This window comes from Enhydra lutris, unplaced genomic scaffold (assembly GCF_002288905.1).
Source record: "Enhydra lutris kenyoni isolate GAN:26980312 unplaced genomic scaffold, ASM228890v2 scaffoldscaffold10, whole genome shotgun sequence".
Classification (NCBI taxonomy): Eukaryota; Metazoa; Chordata; class Mammalia; order Carnivora; family Mustelidae; genus Enhydra; species Enhydra lutris.
The window spans coordinates 44592894-44612513 of record NW_019154094.1 but is presented as its reverse complement, the minus strand read 5'-3'; the positions used below and the strand labels follow the sequence as shown (position 1 = coordinate 44612513).

Here is a 19620-nt window from a genome sequence, read left to right as displayed (position 1 = left end):
AGTAACCCACAGGTGGCAAGGGAAGCTGGCTTCTCCTTTAAGGAAGTGGTGTATATATGTATACCCCGCGCCCAGCCCCAGCGCCCACCTTGTGCATCTCTAAGGGTGTCGGCAGCAACAGCTCCTGCATCTCTTCAGGGGACGCTTGTACCTCCTGGCCCCTCTGCCAGGGCTGGTGGCTGGGTCTGCCCTCGAGGGCCACACTCTGCACCGTGCCCGTCATGATGGATGCCTGCGGATACACAGTCCTTCGTGGGGATGCCTGTTTGCCTGCTGTTTGCAGTCAGCATCTGTGGACAACTACTCTGTGTTGGCCTTCAAAGTCACAGCGGTGCCCAGCATTGACAGGGTCCCTGCCCTCCTGGGGCTCGTGGTCTGAGCGTGGGCAGGGGGAGGGGGATCCTCGATCACACCCACAATCAGAATACTAATTGTTGGCCCTGAATGAGTAACGCTTACTCTGTTCTGAGCTCAGTTCTACTCACCATGCACACAGAACCCATTTTGTTCTCTACAATACTACCAGACAGGCAAATACCATTTTGGCGGCAGTGGGGTGGGGGGTGGGGGGTCCATTGTACAGGTAAGAAAACCCAGGCTAAGAGATATTATGATTTGAAATCAGAATCTGGTTTCAAAGTCAAGGATCTTAACCACTCTGCTACCTTGCTTATCATAAAAATAAATAAGATAAAATCACACATGAAACCGCAAAGAGTTTACCACTCCAAGAGTCTCATTTAAAGATCTTAAAGGATGAACTCAGAAGCAAGAAGAATGCAAGAAGCAACAGTGAGCAAAGAAGTTAATTGCCTTCAACCCGAATGAGTACTGACTAGAACTCCACATGAACTAGCTGAGCAATTTATAAACAAGCAGGGAGACAAGAGGAGAGAGTTTAGAGGGAAACGGGAGCATTCTACAGGCCCTGTCTCATTAAGGAGAGGGGGCAAAGGCATTGACTCAACTTTGCTAGAAAAAGTCAAATGCACCTGATCTTTTCAAAAAGTTAGTCTGTCCATAGAATGGAATATTATTTGGCCATAAAAGGCAGGAAGAACTTATACATTCTACAACATCAAGCTAAATGAAAAAAGTCAGACATGAAAGGCCACATACTGCATGACCTGATTTATAAGAAATATCCAGAACAGGCAAATCCACAGAGACAAAAAGCAGACAGTGGCTGGGACATGTGGGGTTTCTTTTGGGGATGTTAGAAATGTTTCTTTTGGGGATGTTCTGGTTGTGTAAATGCAACATCGTGAATACATGGTATTCGTGATTCTCCTTAATTCATCCTTTTTACTTTTAACATTCAATTTACGCTTTAACATGGTAAATTTTAAGTTATGCGAATTTTATCTTAATAAACAAAATTTTCAAATTAGCATCATTAAGAAGGTGCTGGACTAAAATTAAGAGAGACTGAAAAGGCATAACAACGAGGTGCCAAGCATGGACTGGGCGCTGGTTTAGCCAGACCAGGTGTAAAGGGAAATTTGGGGTCAACTGTGAAAATCTACATATGGCCTTGGTATTAAAAGAGATGAAAACATATTAGATAGTTACTTCTATGTATGGAAAGAAATGGAGTAGCTGTAGCGTGTACATCATGGTTTCACTATCCTAAAAATACATATACTCTCACTGAAGCAGTAACAGTCATGATCTATGTGTGGTGGGAATGTTGTGTTCTTATATTTTATTTTGCTTATTTTAGTTTTGATTTTATCTCATTTATCTAATTTTGCACCATCCACATATATGGCTTCTGTAATAATAAAATATTTTAAATTTAAAAATTGATTATTAAAATAAATGAATTAAGGATAATCACTAGAAGAATAAAAATTATAAAAATGACTGTTTTGGTGGTGGAGAGAGTAAAGAGGAATAAGAAATTTATCAATACTAGAAAAGGAAAGATAGTAGATTAGAAATACAGAGAAAGTGGGATACATAGAAAGTACAAATTATATGCTAGAATTAAGTTTAATTATATTAGTAATCATAATAAATATAAATGAACTAATCTTTAAAAAGAGAAAGGTTCTCGGATTGGGGGAAAATCAGCTACATACAGCATAAAACAGATATGTTTAAAATGATAAATGTACACACTTAGTAACAGTAATTTTGTTATTCCATATTGTTATGGGGGAAAATGGAATTTAAAGTGGAAAGTACATAGGGATAGAGATACTGATGAATAATAAAAAGAAAAATTCACCAAGAAGTTCCAGCAAGCATGAATTTATATGAAACTAGCAATATAACCTCAAAGAACAGAAAACAAAAATGACAAAATGTCAAGAACTTGCCGAATCTCCACTCATTATAATTTTATCATACCATCAACCAAAAAAGATAAAGATAAATAAACCATATAACATTTCATAAGAATGCAGATCTGAACAAGTGTATGAACAATCTTGATCTACAGAAAACCCTACACCCAAAAAAAGGGAATTTGCATTGTTTTGTAGGCATACATGAAATGTTTACTAAAACTGATCACACACTGGGCCACAAAGAAGTCTCAACAAATGCCAAAGAATTCAAAGCATATGGAACACATTCTCTGGCCATAGTACATATGAACTAAAACCCAGTATGAATTGGTTTTAAAATTTGGATTTAAAAAACAAAACTCGGGGCGCCTGGGTGGCTCAGTGGGTTAAAGCTTCTGCCTTCAGCTTTGGTCGTGGTCCTAGGGTCCTGGGATCGAGCCCCACATGGGGCTTTGTGATCAGCGGGGAGACTGCTTCCCTTCCTCTCTCTGCCTGCCTCTCTGCCTACTTGTGATCTGTTAAATAAATAAATAAAATCTTTGAAAAAAATAAATTAAATAAAAAATAAAACTCTCCACTTCTGTGTCATTCAAGGGCTTAACTAAAATCATAATAAAAATTTTTGAAATATTTGGAATTGAATGATCCAGAAAAGCATCACAATCAAAATTTGTGGAATCCAGCCAAAGCAGTGTCTGTGGCTAAAATCATAGCTTAGGATGCACTATGGTAGAAAACATATGTAAACACAAATGAAGAAGAAGCTAAACACAGAAATGAGTAAGACAGAAAACAATGAAACACATGAGAGAATTAACAAAGCCCAAAATCAGTTCTTCGAGGAGCCTCGTGATTTGTAAGACCGATGGAGGAAAAAATCAACAATTTAAGGGGCAAAAGCACAGATAAAGCGAAAGTTTAAATTAATGTTCTCAGAGCATGAAGGAGTTTCTGAAATGACCCAGCGGGATCCTTCCTAGACCTTTCCGGGCAGCCTGTTCCACCATGGGCCGTGCTGACCTCGCACAAAGCTGTATTCACTTCTCAGTTCCCCCGAGCCCTCATCCCCTGTGCTGTCCCTGACACTGACACCCACGTGCTTCCACAGGGCACGCCCACAACCACATCCCCAGGCTGTACCTGCACACAGACTCCAAAACCGCCCCTCGGCATCCAAACGTGCGCTCACACACATCTGCTCTGAAAATACCCTCCGCATCTGTGCATACACGAGCATGGCCACATGCACGCACACACGCATGCCCCTGCTGCACACACGTCTGCATGTGCACACACCTCCATGCACCATGCCAGTGCTCTCCATCACACCTGTATATGTGTCCATGCACAGCCTGCATGTGTGTGAAGACACCCTTACACGGGGGGGTGCCGAGTGAGTGCGTGGTGCACACCACACACGAGCAGGATCCCATCAACATGCGTGTTTCCAAAGGCACGCACATCGGTAGTGTCCATGCACAGGGGGTCCCTAGGAAGGTCTGTGGGGTGGGTGGCCCTACCTCCAGTTCCCTCAGCAGCTCTGACTGACCACATGACTCCAGGTCTTCGAGCGCTTCCCCAAACATGCGCCAGAAGCCCTCCTCACGGGCAGGGCCAGGGGCTGGGCTGTAATGTAGGAACCAGAGAGGGTCAACTCCTGGTGGGCAGGTGGGCGGGCAGGCGGGTTGGGGCCTGAGGAGTCTTCGGGGCCCCGGGGCCCAGCGTTGGGCTCGAAGGGCCTTAGGGTGGGCGGGCGGGCGGGCGGGCGGGCAGGCAGGCGGGCAGGCGTCCTCGGTGGCAGTGCTGGGGCCCCAGGGCAGTGGTTGGTGACACGGAATGGGGGGAAGAAGACGCAGTTAGGGGCGACCAGGACTGTCGGTGGCCAGTTAGAACAGGGGCAGATGAGACGGGGTGGAGAGCGGTGACACAGGACGCCTGGGAAGAGAGACAGACGGACGGACAGACAGAGAGGAGATCCATGGTGTAGCCCCAGAGGATGGGCCCTGGCCCCACCCAGACACACGGCATTGTAGCACAGTGACAGGGACAGAGCTGGAACCAGCGAGGACACAGATGGATGGAGAGGATGGTGTATCTGTGCTTGGGGAAGGGTCCAGGCCACCCCATGGCTTCCACTGTACAAGCCCGTCATCAGCTCTAAAATCGAGGCACCCAGCTAGGAGCCCTACCCAGAAGGGACAACAGCCAGGTCATTAACCAGGTGCACACAAGGCAGCCAGTGCCAGGAGGAGGCTCACAGGAGCGGCTGGGGGCCAGCGGAGAGAGGGTTGCCTTGAGCCTGGGAAAGTCAGGGGAGCCTCCTGGAGGCAGGGGAACATAAGCTGGGTTTCCAAGGCTGCAGAGGCCTTGGCCAGGAAGAGAAAGGGAAAGGCACTAGAGGCAGAAGGAAGTACCCAATCCAAAGCACAGGCACAGGAGGGGTGGCTGAGGCTGGATGAGAAACAGCGTTTCTCCATAGGGCCTGCTCTTGGCAGGAGTCGCCCCTGGGGGTCATGCGGTGTCCTTCAAAGCCAATGCTACCAAACCACATCCATGGCCAGGGCGGGTGTTTGGAACCCAAGGGCCTTTGCAGGAGGCCATCAAGCCATCTGGGCTAAGTCAAAAGGGTCAGGTTCAAGTTCTGAGCTGTTCATCTGAGAATAGGAGATCACCAGACTCTGGAAAGGCAAACACCTTCCATGCCTTTGCCACTGCTGTGCCCTCTCCCTAGGGCACCCTCATCCCCATCTCAGCCTGGCCAAGGCAACACTGCCTGATGTCCCCTCTGCTCTCCTGGGAGGCACCCCTCCTCGGGAGCCAGACAAGACTCTCCACTGTCCCCACCACTGTGGCACAGGGACCCTCAACCCAACTGAGCCAGGAGACCATGACTGCCTCCTCCCTCATGGCCTTCCCACCACAGACCTAGTTGGTGGCTCCCAGTCCTCCTCTTCCTCCTCCTCGGGGAAGCTCTCATCCGTGGGGGCCGGGGTATAGCTCGTCCTCCGGGGTTCAGTGGGTGGGGGGCTGCTTCTCAGCCGGCTGGGCCGCCACTCCTGGGGGGTCACGCCCCGAGCCACCGTCTGTGGAGTGTAGGAGCCTGCCAGGTGGAGAGGGAGATGTCTGTAACTTACCTTCCTTCCCGCCCCTTTTCCAGCTGTGCTGGATGACCCTGGATAGGTCTTTGCCCCCTCTCGCCTGACGTGACTACCCAGAGTCCCCTGAGTGCCTTGCCACATAGTCTCTACCCCCAGAACCCCCTGGAACTCCTGATCACCCAGCAGAAGAGTTAATGGCCAGGGCTCCAAGTCCCTGTCCCGGCTCCATTGGGCTTAGCCTGGCTGCCTCCTGCCTGGGGAGGAGGTTTACTATTTAAACCATTCCTCTCTGCCTGCCTTTGGGAGCTCTCAAGACCCTGCCCCAGAAGTAAGCTAAGAGATGCTGACCAAGGACAAGACATGGGGAAGCAGAGACCCAGGGAAGGCAAATATACTACTGGTGAGCCCAGTGCTGGGAGCCACCCAAGGCCACTTAGAGGCCTTGCTCCACTAGTTCTCTGAGCTGGGCCTTAGAGAGGCCAGAAGGCCAGCTGTTGGGGTCAAATGCCCCCCAAACCCCGAGGCCACCCATGGGTCTCCACACGCATGGGGGAGGGGCTTATGGCCTCAGAGGGCAGCCTGGACGTGTCCATCTTAAGACTGGTCTTGTGGGACAGGGTGGGGAGGGGCTTTCAACCTTCCCATCTTCAACTGGGTGCAATAAACATTGCTTGGGCACCTGCTGTGTACAGAGCACTGGGGCTAGGAATGAGAAAGACGAAAGTAAGACCAACTTGGTCCTTAACCTCAAGGTGGGGAACTCCACGGGGCTATGGATGTCAATCAAAAGATGTGTAAAGGCCTGAGTTCCATGCTCTGAGCAGTGAGGGGCCCTGAGAATGGACAATGGGGCCTTGGTGGGGGCGGGGTCTGCCTTCTGGAAGTGTCCCTGAAGGATGAAGCAGGGAGAGGAGGAGAGAGAATGAGGCAGAGAGAACAGCCCCTGCCAACGTGTGGCAGCTGGGGTGGTCCAGAGAGAGCATGTCGCTGGTCCTGGGGCCCCAAGGCATTACCTGGGCCCCCAAATCCACCCTCTGTGGCCGAGCTGTCCCAGGACTCTACAGCGCTATCCACGCTGGGCACAGCAGTTGAGAACCGGGCTGCCAGCAGGCCTCCTTTGAGTGCCTCAGGTGGGTCCTCATCTGCATCACTGGCCTCGCTGAGGCTGCCCGACTTGCGTCGTGGGAGGGGGCCTGGGACAAAAAGGGGGTGTCACCACCACTGGCCTCTGACCTCAGAGACACAGAGACACTCAGTGAGCCTCAGCTTCCCCACTTCTGTCTGGTTTGTCTCACAGGCACCGAGCCCCCCTACCCCCACCCCTGAGCCTGCTGCTGAGCAATCTGATAGAAGGGGAGGGGCACACTAATGGGCAAAACCATTTCACAGACAGGAAAACTGAGGCTCAGTTCTCTGCACTGGGCCCTGGGGAGCCCCTGAGGCTCTGGGTCTGCACAACACACCCAAGGTCACATGGTGAACAACAGTGGAGCCCAGATTAGAGGGAAGGCCCGAAATCTCAGGCTCCTTCCACTGCAGCTGGTGGCCTCCCTGCCAAGGTACAGGGCTCAAATTCAGGGGAAACTGAGGAATGTACAGGCTACAACCCTAAGGCAGAACAAGCAGCCTTGAGAGGCAGGCGGTGATGGAGAGAGTGGTTCAGACCCAGACTCTGCCCTACACAAGCTGTGACCTTGGGGCCACCCCTCCCCTCTCTGAGTCTGGTCTCCTCAGCTGTCCCAGGTGTCTTCCCAGCTCCATAGGATCTGGTGAGGATGCCATGAGGTTGGGCACATGAACCTGGTACAGAGAGATTTCCCTTCCTAAAAGGGTGGACGGCCCCAGGGGCAGGAGGGGGAGGCTCACGGTCTAGCTGCTTCTTGATCTTCAGGGTGACAGTCTCGCCAGCCACCTGCAGGAGATGGATGGCCTCACTCAGAGGCCGGCCCTTGAGGCTAACACTGTTGATGGCCAGGATACGATCCCCAACATGGATAGCGCCAGTCCTGGGGAGGGGGGCATAGGACAGAGAATGAGAGACATTCAAGGCTTCGGGGAACTCGGGAACCCCCAGGCACAAGCCTGATGGACCTCAGTTAAACCCAGCTGTAACAGAAAGCAAGTGTCATCTAGGGTAGCATTCATAGAGGTAAAAAGTCTAGAATTTGGGGGATGCAGGGGTGGCTCAGCCAGCGAAGCGTTCGATTGTCGATTTCAACTCAGCTCATGATCTCAGGGTTGTGAGATTGAGCCCCGCATTGGGCTCCATGCTGGGCATGGAGTCTGCTTAAGATTCTCCCTCTCCCTCTGCCCCTCTCCCCACTCTCTCCCTCTCTAAAAAATGAAAAATTTAAAAAAAAATTAAGTCTAGAATTTGGGAGGGAGGGGATGATTCTGCCTGGCTCTAAATTTAGGTTCTGGAACCGTGCCTGGCTTTGCCCACCCAGATCCCCAGGGGCCCGGGGGCATAAGTTGGGGGAGATGGTGGGCTGAGTGCGGAAGGTCAGAGCTATCTGTTCCATGTGGCTACTGGGTCCCGAAACGTGGCTAGCCCAAACTGAGATGACTTGACTATAAAAAATACACAACGGGTTCTGAAAACAAAACATGAAGAAAAAAAAAGAATGTAAAACACTCTCGTTAATAATTTATATATTGACTACACATGTTGAAATAAATATGTATTTAGGATTCATATTATTTGTTTCCTTTTATTTTTCTAATATGGCCACCAGAAAGTTTATACTGAAATGTGGGGATCGCATTACATTGCAATTGGTCAGCACTGAGCTAGATCAGCCCGGTGAGGGGAGACTGTCGTGTCCTCGGGACCCAGAACTGGTTGGCACATGGGAGGTACCCAGGCAAAGTGGGAGTGGATGACTGCACTTGAGATAGGAAACGACCACACTAGTCTCCGCAGTGGACCAGCAGGGGGCGCTCCAGGAACAGGGAGCCCTTCACCGATGCTCAGCGTTCCTCCCCACTCCCTGCCCGCTCAAATCCTCTTGCTGCAGCCAGCCTTCTTTCCTTCTCCAGGGGCCCAGCCTGTCTCCCCACCCCAGGCCTGGCCTCCCTATGACCCCTGTGGGGCCCTGTTCCACCTCCAGGGCCCAGATTCACCTGCTCCCCCCAGTCTGGACGCCTGGGACACCCTCTTCTCACAGCTTCCCCAGACGAGAGGACAGCAGGGAGGCCCCTAATGCCTCCAGAAAAGCTCCAGGCTGTGCCAGGACTGAAGGCACACAGCAGGCGCTCCAAAAAGGCTCACCATGCTGACTTTCTAGAAATGCTGAATCTCCAGATTGGGAGGCAGGTCTGCCAGAAAGGGGCTGGTCTGCCTCTGTGGAACTGAGGCTCAGAGAGAGAAGGGACAAGCCTGATGCCACCAAGGACATCGACTTTGGAACCGATGTCAGAATCCACTTCGGCTGTTCCCAGAGTCCAACCCCTGCCTTGTGACGGTCCCCGTGTATCCCACAGGACCCCAGCTCACCTCTCAGCCAGACCACGTTTGGTGAGGCCTGAGATGACAATGGGGTCAAAAGGCTCCTCTGTGCCCGAGATGGTGATGCCCAGGGGACCCCCGTAGCGTTTCAGCTCCACTGTGTAGCTGATGGCACCTGTGGTCTCTTGCTCATCTGCAAAGGCGGCACCCATCAGGTGGGGTGCAGCGGGGCAGGACCCTGGAGCTCGACCCCCCCAGTCCCCAGTGCCCTGGTGAAATTACTCCCGCAAATTCATCCATTCACTCATCTATCTACTCGTGCCATGACTTCAGATGGCACTGCCCAGGGACCCTGAGGCTACCTCTGCCTCCACAAATGTTTTCTTGCACCCAAACCCCATGGAAAAAAGAAGAAAAGGATCGTGAAGCCAACATTCTAAACTATAGACTTCACCCCAGACACAAAATAATTAATCAAGAGGATAAGAAGAAACCAGACTTTGGCTTTCTTTAAAAAAAGATGAAGAAGAAGAATCTGCCCACAAGAGACCATCCTTCCCAGGGCAGGAGTTGGCAGCTGACCCTCTGAATAACGGACTGGCTCTCCAGGGGCCACAAGCCTCACCCTTCCCTACTGCCTGCCCAAACTGCATCATTTTTTTCTTACCCCTGTCCAGGCCACTCCTGTCAACTGTCTGATCTCAGAGGTGTCAGAGTCGACAGCCTTTACTTCTTCACTCACGCATGGCCCCCACACTCCCCCCGCCCCGTCCCTGCCCCACCCACCCCTCTGCTCACTGCTGCCCCCTGTGGGCCTCCTCCGCTAGGCTTTGGGCTGGCTGCAGAGGGTCCAGGCTGCCCCAGAAACAGTGAGATGTTGGTGCGGGGCTCCCTCCTTGCATCTGCTCATTCAAAGAGTCTCCCCCAGCAGCCTAGCAACCACCCTCCTTGGCCAGAGGGAGCCCCGAACTGAAAACTGGAGCCCACTGCTCCAGTGTGAGGACTGAGAGAGGTGGCAGGGCTGGGTGGTGGCCATACCAGAGTTGTCCTCATCCTTCCGGATCTTCAGCTTCACCAGGTCCTCGCATTGCCGCAAGATTTGCACAGCATCCTCCATAGGGCAGTTGTCCAAGCGGATGTTGTCGATAGCCAGCAGCTTGTCTCCCGGCTCGAGGGTGCCGGTCCTGTTGGAGCAGGGGTGGGAGACGCAAAGAACCTGGCACGTGGCACTCCCCCTGGACTGCTCCCCTTACCCTGTACCCAGGGCCACTCCTACCTGTGTGCCACACTGCCCTTCTTGATGTCAGAAATGATCAGGGGCTCTCCTCGCTTCCTGCTGGTCGCTGGGGCAGGGGGTGGGTGGGAGGGGGGGGAGAAGAAGCTATGAATCCAACCTTTGATGGCCTCAGCCTCGAGGAGTGGGGTTGGGAGGGCCCAGGAGTTGGGGCCCGAATACTAAGCCACGTGCCATGTTCCCACTGTTTCCTGCCTGGTGACCGTGAGCAAATCAGCCCCCCTTCTGCCTCAGTTCCCCCTCCACAAACGGGGATGATGCCAGAGAACTCATGGAGATGTCAAGAGATTAAACCAGACAAGGCAAAACCTAATGTGGATCCCGACACATAGAAGCTGCTGCTTCCACATCAGCCCTTTTCCCTTCTGTTCAGGCCATCCCCCAGCAAAACTGTAAGCCCCTTCAGGTGCAGTGTGTGGCTGGCACTCCCAACTAGCACAGGGTGGGCCCCAGACCCATCCACAGTTGAGTCTTCCCTTCTCCCAGCAGCAGGAATTGCTGGTTGAACAGCTCCCACAGGGCTCCCTCTCTGGGTATTGCCTTTGGCGAGAGCAGCCTCAGCCAAGGTTGTACAGCTCCTGGATGTGGCCTGGTCCACACGGTGGTGCAAAGGCCTGGCTCCCAGCCTCATTCAGGACAACTTCCAAAGCCTTCCCGGCCCTAGAGCTCTCCATGGGACTGGTGGCATCACAACCACCATCTCCGTCTGCCCAGTCCCCATCCCTCACCTCACACAGGTGCTGATTCCAAGAGCCCTTCTTGATAACCCCCCTGAATGTAACTCTTTAAGAAGCTCTTTCTGGGGGAATGTGACCTAAGACAATGGGTTGTATGAGTAACTACATTTTCTTGAGAAAAAAAAAAAAAATCCATCTAGGCTAATGGGTTTTCCCATTAGTGAACAGATGGTAGGAGCCCCTTCTAGCCCATGTGGCATCTTTGCAGATGAGACAAGGACATCCCTTCTAATTAGTCCATTGAGGAAATGATGTAATAAAATTGTTAAGCCCACCTCAAATGGGCACCCTTGTGTCATGTACAACCTGTGCAACTGTATCTGGCAGCCCTATCCAGAGTTTAAACTCCCATCTACATTGAGTGGAGTTTGGGGTAGGAAGGAGCTGCAGCAGCAGCGCTTTTAGATAGCTGCTCTCTGTCAAGCCCATGGTGGGGACCGAGGATCATTTCACAGACCTGACCCACATGGTTGGTGCCTTACAAACCACTTAATCCCACCAGAAGTCCCAGCTGGTCAGGAGACTCCCATTGTGCAGAATAGGAAACTGAGGCTTCCAGCAACTAGGGGGTGTCACCCGAGAACACACAGTGGAGCACTGCAGGCAGAGGAACTCAAGCCAGCCTTCCCACCAGGAGCATCCCCTTCTCCTCTGAGCTGGAGGTGTGCAATTTCCCCCAGCAGACGGCTCACTCGGGGCAGGGACTGAATGGCGGGGAGGGACTCACAGCCGATGGTGATGCCCAACTCCACACCACGCCTCTTGGGCAGCTTCACGTGGAAGGTGCCACTGCTCGGGATGACGGACTCTGCGTGCAAACACATGTGGACATGTGTGAGACCCAAGGAAGGAGATGCAGGGAGTCCCAGCTTCCCACCCATTCTAGGCCAGCTGGGAGAGACTGCAAAGTCACTGCCCCAACCCCATCCTGCTTCTTCCACCTGACAGAGGAGGGAACTGAGGCATGGTGAGCTGACCTTTGTCTCAGACAACCTATCCGATCAGAGCAGATTTGGGGCTGGCACTTAGACCCCAGGAATGCCAGCCAGGGGTTTCCCCAGAGCAAAACCCAACCCAGTTCACAGCCCCAACAATTTACTGAGCACCTACAATGTACCAGGCAGGGTGTTTTTACATGATTGAGCTCATCTAATCCAAACAATATTCACTGTAGTGACTAGTAGGACTAGTCACTGTTTCATAGTTGGGGAAACTGAGGGTGGGTGGGGGGCAAGAGAGTCCTGTCCAAAGTCACAAAATGTCCAAATCACAAGACCAGAGTTCTAACCTGAGTTTGTGTTTGGGGTTCTTTGCCTAAGGCCTGCCGAGGGACATGGAATATTTTCAGCCCCTCTCTGCCCTCCCTTAGGTCATGTTTTGGCACAAAAATCCCTCACCAGCCCTCAGGCTGGCGTGTGGGATTCCTGCCTCCCCTCCTTCCCTGCCACCACTGGTGTTCAGGCACATGCCACAAGTGCTCTTGGAGAAGGTCATCAGGCGGGAGTGGGATGGGGCTGAAAGAACATGGATATCCCCAGGCAGGAGCAGGATAAAGGGAGGAGGGAGCACAGGATCCCAAAGCGTGAGGAGGAAGGTAGGGGCCCTCACTCACCTGCCACGTCAAACTCGACCTCCAACACGACCTTGTGGGCCAGCGCCGCATTCCGCAGCAGCTGGTTGGCTTCCTCCATTGTCCCGTCCTCGGTGGCAATACCGTTGATGGACAGGACCCGATCCCCCACCTGCAGCAGCCCACACCTGAACCCCCGGCAGCCCCGCAGAGAGAAGCCACTCTGTTACCATCACTGCCAATCCTGGGACACGGGAATGCCATGTGGGGGCGGGGCTGGGGTCTGACTAACAGCTCGGCTGTGGGCCCATTATAGAGCCCCAGGCAATCTACCTGGTGACTCTGGCTAAGAGAGTGAAATCTGTGGGCCTCAGTTGTCTGTCCAAGGGGGAGGACAGGTGCCTTATGAGATATGTATATAGGGACCCTGACTTCAGACAGACAGGGGTTCAAGTCCTGGGTCACTCATGAGTTGTGTGACCCTGGGCAAATGAATCAGCGTCTCAGCACCTCAGTTTCCTCAGCTGTAAAGTGGGGCTGGTGATGCAATGGGTGGGGTGATTAAGTGGGGGACCCTCGTGAAGCCAGGCTTGCCATGGGACTCAGTTCCCCTGGCTGTCCGTGAGCCTCCTGAATTGGAGGGTGGCAGGCCCAGCGGGGCGAGGGCCGCTGGCTCACCTCTCTGCCGGGCTGTCAGGCTCAATGAAGCGCACAAGGGGAGGGGATGACAGGGTCTCGGTGGCGAAGATGCCTCCCTGGAGCTGGAGGCCAAAGCCGCTGAGGGGGTCTCCGCAGAGCACGACCTCCGTGGTCTCCGTGTGCACGATCTGTCCCCCAGGCCCTACCGTACTGGAGGCCAGTGACACTGTGGGACAGGCGGGCATGGCTCTCAGATGGGCAGTCCCACCTGAGAGTGCTGAGAGAGCGCTTCCTGCCAGCACCAACCCAAGCCCAGGCTTAAGGACCTGGAGTCAGAGGGGCGAGTGAGTGCGGGCCCTGTCTCCTCCCTCGGCCGGCAGAGTCACAGAGTATCCTGACACACGCTCTGCCCTGGGCCAGTCCCTACCCAGCAGGCCTGTGACAAGGATGAAGGACACCAACTCCTGGGACTGCCACGTCGTGAAACAGAGTTTCTGAGGGGTGCACTGGCACGTGCTGTTAGCTTCGTTGTAACACTCTTCTAATACCACAGCCCATGGCACGTTAATTTTGAAGACAGCTTTGAGATATAATTCACCCAGCCTAGTATTCACCATTTTAAAGTGTACACTTCAGTGCTTTTTTTTTTTTTTTTTTTTAGTATATGAACAATGTTGTGCAACCACCAGCACATTTGGAGAACACTTTCATCACCTCAAAAAGAAACCCTGTCGGTTATTGGCCCAAATCCTCCCAACTCTCCCAGCCCTAAGCGACTACTAACCTATTTGCTTCTGTATAGATTCGCCTCTTCTGGACATTCCACCTAAATGGAATCCTATTATCTGTGGCCTTTTGTTTCTGGCTTCTTTCATGAAGCATGTTTTCAAGGTTTATCCATATTGTAGCATGTATCTGGAATTCGTGCTTTTTTATGGCCCAATATCTCATTGTATGAATACAACACATTTTGTTTATGCATTCATCTCTTAATGGACATCTGGGTTGTTTGCACCTTTTGGTGAAAATGAATAATGCTGCTATGAATATTCATGTGTAAGTTTTTGGTTGAACATGACATATGTCTTCATTTCTCCTGGGCATATACCTAGATATGGAATTGCTGGGTCATATGAAAACTTTTCTATTTGATATATTATGTTACTTAATGTATATTGTTTTACATTCTGTATATGAAATACATTTGTATTATTAACATGGACATTAGATATCATTTATTAAATATAATTTATCATATTAATTCTACTTCTAATTATATTAAACTATTATATCTTTATTACTATTTTGTTATACTTTATATTACACATTACAATATGTGTAATATACTATATGTTGTTGCATATGTTGTATTATTATATTTGTATTTATTATATTTTCACTGTTACATCCCTAATAATAAGAATGGTGCCTGGTACATAGGAGGTGTTCAGATTTTTTAATTAAATAATTATCATCAATAATAATAATGATAACATTTTATTACTCATCTATCCTAGGAAAAGGACAGATAAATGGTCCCAAGAGCCCCCAGCCTCCCTATGCCTCTGCCTATGAACAGCATTTCTGAATCTTTTCACCTATACACTCCCAGCTTTGGTGGTTGACAAAGGTGGTTGGTAAAGGCATATTTTACCTCTCATCTGAGTCTGAAATCTGTTTCCCTTTTCACCCTGGCTTCCAGGAAGCTCATAACCATATTTCAGGTGCCAGGTGATTTAATACTCCTCTTTTCCTTCTTTTGGCTCACTTCCAAATGGCCCAGTTTGGCCTTTCATCTTTCCTGGGGGCCTCCGCAGCTCACCTGGTACGAGGCTGGATAAACTTTCTACATCAGCAAAGGAAGGACTTTTCCCAGGGAAGACTTCAAAAATCTTGGCATTCTTGTGATTTTTGCTACCTCCACAGGTCTCCTGCATTATCATTCACTATTATTTGTCTTCCATTTATTCACTTTTTAAAATACTTAAATACCTTCATTTCAAAAGGGAACTGTATACATAGTGATCATAAATAAAGAGAAATGCCTTATATATACAAAAGGGAAGTAGAAATATATGTTTGTGTGTATATATATGTGTGTACATGTATACACACACACATATAATAAAAATGAAAATTATTACAATCTATTACATCCTGGATGGCTAGTCTCAGTTCTACATGTCTTTGTCTTAGGGGAAATTAAAAAATGTCAGAGGGGCGGTACAGACACAGCCACACCACACTCAGACTTTCTCCTTGAATGGATCAGAATGAATCACTGAATGAAAGAAAATGAAATGGAGTTACTGTGACAGCTTTATGCACATCTGAAAAGGTATCCTTTCCTTGAGACACTCTGCCATCACCGTCTGGGAATTTTCTAAAATCAAAATACAAAACTAAAATATACAAAGTGACTGACATCCCTCAGGTGCATCCTTGTGCTGTGTACAACCTGCACAGCATCCATGGCAGCCTGGTGGGCCACTCATGCTGTTTAATGACTCTACACACACACCTGGGACCCTATCCCAAATATCCCCATCCTTTGGCAAAGCTCTCAGCTATACAGGCAGCCCAAAGTGGAGGGAGGAGACCATGGCTTACTTACACGAGCTCTTGTGTTCCCTTCTTCGCTGCCTCCTCCTTCCCATTGTGGTCTGGGGGCTCATGGGGTGGGATCCACGGGGAAGAGTGCTGGGGTTGGTGCAGGGAAAGGCATGATTCATGGTCGGCGAGGAAAAGGGAGTCGAGGACAAGGCTGAGGAGATGAGAGCACATCCCTGTGAACCCCGGAAGGGCCCTCCGCCCTGCCACACAGTGGATACCAGGCAACCACCCCATCACAGAGAGACACTGGGACACCTTTCCCCTTTCACCTCAAACACTGCTTATGTGACCTCAGGCAGGTCTTGCCCACTCTGGGCCTCAAAGACCGCAGGGTTTTCACAGCTGGGTGAAACCCAGCTGCCAGGGGTAGGGGCCCATCTCATCACTAATGTGCTATGTGATGCCAGGCAGACCTCCTAATTTCTCGGAGTCTTGGTTTCCTCCCCTATGAAACATGCACAAGCCCCAGTGAGGTGGGCACATTACATCGGCTCTGGTCCTGGCCAGCAGGTGTGGCCCAGGTGGGTGTCCTGCAGTGGCCGGGCCGGGGGCTGTGACAGGAGAACACGCAGGGGTCCCAGCGGTGTGGCTGCTCACTCCTCTGCACCTTCACTGTGGCCCAAGGAAGAGGAGAGAGAGGTGTAGGCATTAGAGACTGAGTGAGTCTGGACTCACCATGCCCCCCTGGAGCCATGCTCCCATCTGCAGGATGAAGTGAAGATAAGCAGGACCAGACAGCCTGAGTTTCCCCCAAGCCAAGCCAAGCCAGGCATTCAGACGCTGCTCGCAGTCCCAGATGCCCACAATGTGCCAGGCACCGTGCTCAGCACCCAGCCAAGCAGCAGCAGGGATGGGAGAGAAAGCGGCCCCAGCCTGAGACCTGGACCATCAGCTTCGAGCAGTGCAGCTGGCAGACGGCATCAGGCCCCTGCACCTTCAGGATCTCCTGTGGTGCTGTGGCCTGGGCAGCCTTGGCCACAGGGGCCAAGGACTGAGCAGCCGCGGGCACTGGGCTGTGCCATTTCTGCCCCCTGCTGGGCTCTCAGGGACAACCTGTGCCCCAGGGCCCCTGTGGGGTCGGCCAAGTTTGGCTCAGACCTATGCTTCAGACAGGCTGCTCTGGCTTCTTCCTCTCCAAACTTTCACACAGCTTCCCCCCAGATGAATTCTCCGTGCTCCTTCTCCATCCACTTCCCAGAGGACCCCAGAAATCGTGCCTCTCCCACCTGCCCCACCTGATCCTCCAAGCCACCTGCCGTGCAACACCTCCTCCCAGACTCCCCAGGTTCTGTCTTTCTTAGCTCTTCCTTCCATTTCGGGGCTTGGAGGGGGCTGTGGTCCAGCCTGGTGCAGGGTATCCAATTGACTCCGCCCCCTGTGCAGCGTCTCCAATCCTCACACAGGGGCGTGGCCAACCCGCGGGCCAGCTGCCAGGTCCCTGAGATAAGTCACTTTGGCAACTCTGTGCCTCACTGTCATGATCTGTATAATGGGACTAAGAGAGTGGCTGCCTCCCCGGATAATGGGAAGGATCTGAGTGAGTTAAGACGTAGGATGTGCCTCGAGCAGTGCCTGGCATGTAGCTGAGGCCCAGTTAATGAGGGCCAGGAGGGATGCTGGCAGCCCTGTGCCCTGTGGTTCTCTGAGCATCAGCAGCCTTTGTAAAGTGGGATAACAGCACTACCGCCCTCACAGACTTGTCACAGGAGGAAAAAAGATGACCCACGGGAAGCCCCAGCGCTGAGCCCAGCCCACAGCAGGTACGTCGTAAATGGAGTGGGAATGAGTCACTCTGGTTCAAGCCCCAAAGCCTCCAGTAGCGGCTCTCACTGAGGCTTCATGGGGCCTTTGCAGACCCTGGCAGAGATGTGTCTGCACAGAGCCACAGAAATGGACCCTCCCCACCGCCTATCTCCCCATATTTTATTTGGGGTATTTCTTTCTATCCCAGATGATCAATTAGGCTTGTGAAGGATGGGGTTGGCCGACTCCATCCTTGCCCACACACTGTGTCCTGAGGCCTGGAATTCACAGCCTGACCTCCCAGACCACAGTACTGGACTGTGCCCCTCTACCTTGTTTGACCCCTCCCAAGCCTGCGCTCCCACCTACAGATGAGACAACTGAGGCTCAGAGACATAAAACACCTGTTCCGCTGGAGCAGTGCTGGCACTGGTACCCAAAGCCCAAGGTTTGGAATGGTGGAGGCACTTCCAGGCTCTGAGTGCGAAGCTGCCTCCTTGTGACCACCCTGCCCTGGGTTCAGCTCAGCCCTTTGGTCTCTTAGACCACCGGCTTCCTCTGCCCTTGGAGTGCCTAGCCCCCAGCTCCCTGCTCCAGTCTGGAGACCCAATTCCTCAAAAGTTAGGGGGGACTCTAGACCCTCCTGACTCACTGGCTATCTCCTCTGGACCTTCCGAGGACCCCAGTGTTGAGCCCCAGATCTAAGATCTGAGCAGCACAGAGCACAGAAGGACTGTCCTCTCCCTCAGGCTAGCCCTTATATTCCTATTAACTTAGGCAAGAGTGATGGAACTTGCTTTGGGCCACCCAAGCCGGTGGACTGTCAACTCAAACATTCAGGGTGTTCTTCTGCTCCCCCTCCCCCCTCCCTCAGCTGCTGCCCTTGACCACCTGAGCTTCCCAACAGGAATGGACATTTGCTTCAGTACATTGTAGCCTGCCCAGGCATCTGGGACCTCGTGCACCCTTCCCCATCAGCTGTCAGGTTTGGGTCTGGAGACCCTCCACAGGGACCCACCTGCCTCTGAGGGCTTCAGGGGCCGCCGACTTTGGGGTGCAGGCAGGATCTCCAGCCGCACTCTCTCCACCACACTGGCCAGGAGCTTGGTGGCCTCAAGCAGGGAGCAGTGTTCCGTGCTGGTACCGTCGATGGACAGGATGTGGTCTCCGGCATGCAGGGCCCCACTCCTGGCCAGGCGGGAGAGGGAAGGGGGAGGCTGGTCCGGCCCAAGGGCGCTCTGGACCACAGTCTCTCCCCCTGCATCCCAGACCCCTATGGTGGCGGCCCCCAGTATGTGCCTCACCTGTCCACCACGCTGGCCGGCTTGATGCGGTCAATGGTGATGACTGGCTTGTTCCGGTGGGAGCCAGTGGTGAGTGAGATCCCCAGGGCTGACCCAGGCGTCTTGGTTATCTCCACTATCAAGGGCCCCGAAGCACTGGCCACAGTATCTGGCACCAGGAAGGAAAGAAGAGTTTGAAATGCAAATACTGAGCACCTGCCTTCCCAGCCTCACTCTGCAGTCTCGGTGTAATCCTCACTGCTGGGTAGGGATTACTGCATCCATTTCACAGATCAGAAAACTGATGCATGTGGAGGCAAAGGCCTTGTCCAAGTTCACACAAGCCCTCAGCAGCCAAGGTGGGACAGGGATTCGACTCTGAGGGACTCTTGACCCCAGGGCTCTGCCGGACGACACTAAGGTGCTCACAGTTATGGAGGGCCTGCAGTTCACCGGCCCCGAGCTGTGTGTTCACAACCACCTTTCTGGACTCAGAAAGGACACCCCCAGGAACCCACCCAGTGGCTTGAGAGCAAAATCTAGCTCCTTCTGCTCTCACCTGCCCCCAACCCCCAACCCCTGCCACCAGGTCCAAACGTCAGCAAATCAGACCCATTCGACTTTCACATTTCCTCAATGTGACCCTTCTATGCTTCCTCGGCAACCAGCCTGGTCGGGCCACAAGCTCCTCTCTCTTCCCCAGCCTTTCCCGTCCCTCCCTGATTTTTTTGTTCCAACAGAACTTACTGCCATCGGACATCCTCTGTATTTGATTTATTCTGTTTACTGTCCCTCTCTCCCCATGAGCTCCATGAGAACTGAGACCTCATCTGTGTCGCTCTCACCTGAATCCCTGGGGCCTCCAACAATGCCTGGCACATAGCGTTTATTGCCCAGAGAG

At 52.2% G+C, this 19620-nt stretch overlaps 1 protein-coding gene across 1 annotated transcript in view; it reads right to left on the bottom strand.

Annotated features, from left to right (window-relative positions):
* The window catches only part of LOC111144312 (glutamate receptor interacting protein 2), an 88008-nt gene that overhangs the window by 2030 nt on the left and 66358 nt on the right, over window positions 1–19620 (bottom strand). Inside the window, exons 9-23 of the mRNA XM_022498552.1 lie at window positions 18741–18888; window positions 18455–18624; window positions 16180–16305; window positions 15695–15844; window positions 13120–13306; window positions 12484–12629; window positions 11599–11679; window positions 10117–10183; window positions 9879–10024; window positions 8889–9033; window positions 7259–7398; window positions 6406–6585; window positions 5220–5394; window positions 3815–3920; window positions 89–232 (exon numbers count right to left, since the gene is read on the bottom strand). Coding sequence (XP_022354260.1) covers window positions 89–232; window positions 3815–3920; window positions 5220–5394; window positions 6406–6585; window positions 7259–7398; window positions 8889–9033; window positions 9879–10024; window positions 10117–10183; window positions 11599–11679; window positions 12484–12629; window positions 13120–13306; window positions 15695–15844; window positions 16180–16305; window positions 18455–18624; window positions 18741–18888 — 2111 coding nt within the window. The remainder of the gene's footprint in view (window positions 1–88; window positions 233–3814; window positions 3921–5219; window positions 5395–6405; window positions 6586–7258; window positions 7399–8888; window positions 9034–9878; window positions 10025–10116; window positions 10184–11598; window positions 11680–12483; window positions 12630–13119; window positions 13307–15694; window positions 15845–16179; window positions 16306–18454; window positions 18625–18740; window positions 18889–19620) is intronic.